This window comes from Fukomys damarensis, unplaced genomic scaffold (assembly GCF_012274545.1).
Source record: "Fukomys damarensis isolate Sample0158 unplaced genomic scaffold, DMR_v1.0_HiC HiC_scaffold_38, whole genome shotgun sequence".
Classification (NCBI taxonomy): Eukaryota; Metazoa; Chordata; class Mammalia; order Rodentia; family Bathyergidae; genus Fukomys; species Fukomys damarensis.
The window spans coordinates 44,395,588-44,399,785 of record NW_022900950.1 but is presented as its reverse complement, the minus strand read 5'-3'; the positions used below and the strand labels follow the sequence as shown (position 1 = coordinate 44,399,785).

The following is a 4,198-nucleotide window of genomic DNA, read 5'->3' as shown; positions in this document are numbered from 1 at the left end:
TTTTTTTGGTACCGGGCATTGAACCCAGGTCCTTGCACTTGCAAGGCAGGCCACTGAACCGATGAGCTAAATCCCCAGCCCAGTAGTCTATTTTTTAACTGTATTTTTTTAAAAAATCTATTTGCAGTTACTACAGCATACTGGTTAAAGACAGATTTTTAAAAATAAAATACAGGATTCCAATCCCAGCTATGTCTAATATTATGTGGCATTGAGTGAATTACTTAAACTCTCTTCACTTTTTGATAGATAGAAGGCACAAGATGACAGTGCCAACATCACAGTCTTGTCATGGGGATGAAATCAAATGTGTAAATATCAAACAAGAAGAGTTAATGTCTCAATAATATTGGTCATTTTACTAGCCTCAACATTGTACTGTCATTTTTTATGTCAAACTTACCTTTTTTTAGTCTTATAGTTGTGCATGAGCATTTTTTATTTAAATAATAGGAGTGGATGTTTAAGTTTTGCTCACTCTTTAACATTGTTTCGTAGATGCTATAAGATACACCTTCATTTGAGTCATTGTGTCAACTGAAGCAGTCAGACTCATAAAAGGCCATGAAGGTCTGAATATCTTGAATAAAAAGTTCTTTCAATTAGATCTTAAGGGTTTTAAAGATCTAAGGGACACCCACACACACTTGTCACTTTTGATATATGGAAAATTACCTCTGTGCTCTACTTGTGAATTCAGGAATCTGGAGTACAAGTTCTGCATTGTGGGAAAGGGTGACAGACATGGCTTGAAAAAGAATGATGCTTAAAGATTGTTGTAAAAAGTCATAAAAACTGATACAGAGGAGACAGAATGTTTATCTTTGCCTTTTTTAGAATTTTTTATGTGGGCTGGGGAATTAAATTGACATAAGACAGCTCAACAGGAAAAAGCATACAAATGTATTACAGTATTTACGTGCTATGGGAGCCTCTAGGAGGAAATAAAGAACTAAAGACACAGAGATGAACAATAGAATTAAACTGGGAAGAGTAGGAAATTATGAAAACATGACAAGGTAACGGAGCTTAGGCAAGGGGAGTTAATTAGGTGCGGGGAAAGTGAGTAGAAAGATAGGAATAGTCTTCCAAGGATGGTTTGTGCATATTTCTGTTGGCCTCTCATAAGAAAAATGATACCTTTTCTTCTGGTATAAGAACGGTGTCTTTAACATGGGGATTTTATCTCCTAATTTAAGAGACAGGATTGGCCTGAGTAATCTTCTTGGACCTGCTGTTTTCAAGTATCTTTAATTTAAAATAGTCAATATGCCGGAGCTGACACATTTTTAACTTCTTCACTGGCATTAAAATATTTGATTATATGAAAATTGTTAGACTTGCATACCCTGTTTCTCCTTCTGTGCCAAAAGTTTTACCTCATAGAGTTGTAAATAGGTGTGATATTTGTAAAGCAATAAATAAATGTTACTGTTATCATTATGAAGGCTAAGAAGTGCATTATACTAGAGATGCACAGTGCTTCTGCTAACTTCAGGATAACAAAGGCTGTGTTGCTGGCATCAGTGTAACCGACTTGGTGGAATATCTGTTGTTCTCCAGTCCCTTTATAAACACATTGATCAGTGCTGTTTGGCACTAAAAGAAAAAAAGCTAGTAAGCATTTCTATTCCTATGTATTTCTGCTTCCACCAGGGTTTGCCATTTCTAATTGACAATTATGCTAAACATTATGTAAATCTGCAAATGTCAAAGTAAAGAGATTTTTAATCTTGTGAGAAATAAATTGAATATTTGAGGAATATTTAGTGAAGTTAAATGGCTACAACCAAAATTATGGCTGAACCAGACGCAAGCAAGACCACTATAAAACACTGAGAGAAAAATTCTAGTAGAAAACTCTAAAAAGATTCTATGTTGTTTTGTCTGCAAGCCCGCTCACCGAACAAAGGTTCAGGGACTCGGACTGGGAGGGCAAGGCACGGAATCACCAAGCAGACTCTGGGAAGGTTTCTGGAAGGCTTCCACTTTTAATAAGTTCATCCAGCAATTTAGAAAGTTTTGAAAAAGGGAGTGGCAAAGGGGGAGTAATATATTTGGCTTAACAGGATTGGTTATTGGACTATCCTTGGAAGAGGCGATGGAGGCATCCAAATAGGGGGGATGGGCAAGGCCATAGCCAGACATAGACAAGGCTCAACACGTGAGCTAGGCCGCTACTATAGTGTGCTAGGAGATGTACGTGTGGGGCACTTGTCCCAGCCAGACGTGTATTTTGCCTACAATTCTACACCTAGGTTTCTCTAAAGAATCTGAAATGAGAGATTATAGATGATTTACTGATCTTTTTACAGTAAGCCTAGCTTTTCCAAGAAAGAATTCATATGTAAAAAGTTAAAGCCTTTGTCCAATATCAGAATTTTAATGAATGAAAGCATATTTATGTCTGAGTTATGATAAAATATCTAAGGCATGTACAGGTATATAGCATTTTTATTTATTTGCTTTATCTGCTTTGCCAGATGAGAGATCAGAATTCTGCTCCTGGTATAATTGGTAATGGAAATTTCCAAGTTTCTTTCAAGTGAGAAAAAAATCAGAGTTACAGAGACCAAGAGATATCTTCCATAATTGAAATGTTAGCAGTCAATGTATCTAAGAGGTAGGATGCTAATGATTGGTACCCTCTGGGAACAAGAAGCTTTTTTTTTTTTTGGTCATAGCAAAAAGTGGTATAAACTTCTCTTTAGAAGTACCAAGCTTAGAATAGTGTCATTCAAATTCCTAGTTGGGGCCTGGGGATTTAGCTCAGTGGTTCCAGCGCCTGCCTTGCTAAGTGCAACAACCAAAGTTCGATCCCCAGTATCCCCTGCCAAAAAAGTAAATTGTTAGTTACAAAATCAGTTTAGTGTTTCATTTAAAAAAAATTTTTTTTAGCCAGGCGTGGTGGTGCACACCTGTAATCCCAGCACTCAAGAGGCTGAGGCAGGAGGATTGCTGTGAGTTCGAGACCAGCCTGGGCTGCATAGTGAGTTCCAGGTCAGTCTCAACTACATAGTGAGACGCTGTCTCAAAAAATAAATAAATAAAATAAAAAAATTTTTAAAGAACAAAAGTTAGTATCTCAGGTAAAATGGTAAGTTTGGAATTCCATAATTATGGTCAGTATGTCCTGCCTAAGTCAAAAGATTGTTGTATTTTAAAATGCAACACATTTTTTTCAAAGTACAATTTTGGAGACAGAACAAAAATATAAATTAGAATAAAAATAAAAGACTCTGAAGATGAAGCAACATGATGCATAAAGTCAAAGATTTGCTTTAAAATCCAGAGCAGAAAGAAAAACAGGGAAGAAGACAGGGAAGAGAAAAGAGAAATTAATGAAGTATAATAAAATCCTGATGATCACAGAATCCGGAGAACACATCCATGAGGGTTCATTTTACTGTCCTCTTTGTATTTGTTATGTTTGAAAACTTTTCTCATACAATTAAAACTCTTAGGTAAAATGGAAGGAATAAGAGATATTGCAAATGCTAGATGGTGTTTTGGGATCTGATCTGTTTTATCATTTATATGTATTTTATTTATATTAGTTACAAAAGTAAAGTGTATAATTAGATTTTTTGTTTTTTGTACCGGAGATCGAACTTGCGACCTTGTGCTTGCAAGGCAGGCGGTGGAACCACTGAGCCAAATCCCCAACCCCTATAATTAGTTCTTACTGAGTAAGTAGAGCCTTAGCTTTGGAGTCCTAGAGGAGAGCTGATTACATCTTTCTTTACTGCATTGCTGAGTATTAGTGATGGAGGAAAAGAGCACATGCACCACGCCCGCAGGACACCGAATACCAGAGGAAAACATTCCTGGCTAATTCAGGGTGAAAAAAAATCCATATGAAATGCACGCTGAGTATTTCTGAGTGTCTCTTTGCACGGAGCTCTACGGCAAACAATGGTTTTTTGAACTAACTTCTTTTCTTTTCTAGGAAGAACTGGAACTATGGTTTGCGCCTACCTTATTACCTGTAGATTGTTTCTAACTGCAAAGGTATGCCAGGTGTTGCTGTGTGGACTATCTTTGTGTGACTGAGTTTGCTGTTTCCGAAATATCGCTGGTAGAGCATTAAGATTACTTTTTGCGGGCGGGGATTTAGCTCAGTGGTTCCACCACCTGCCTCGCAAGAGCAAGGGCCCGAGGTCGATCCTCGGTACAAAAAAAAAAAAAAAAAAAAAAA

The 4,198-nt window shown here is 36.9% G+C and overlaps 1 protein-coding gene across 7 annotated transcripts in view; it reads left to right on the top strand.

The window, feature by feature from the left end:
* Nucleotides 1-4,198, top strand: part of LOC104870857 (phosphatidylinositol 3,4,5-trisphosphate 3-phosphatase TPTE2-like) — a 115,175-nt gene that overhangs the window by 86,934 nt on the left and 24,043 nt on the right. For 6 of the 7 annotated variants that reach the window (XM_033760023.1, XM_010636638.2, XM_010636637.2 and 3 more), the window contains one exon: nt 3,950-4,011. In XM_033760023.1, coding sequence (XP_033615914.1) covers nt 3,950-4,011 — 62 coding nt within the window. The remainder of the gene's footprint in view (nt 1-3,949; nt 4,012-4,198) is intronic. The other variant, XM_033760025.1, reaches the window with a different exon arrangement.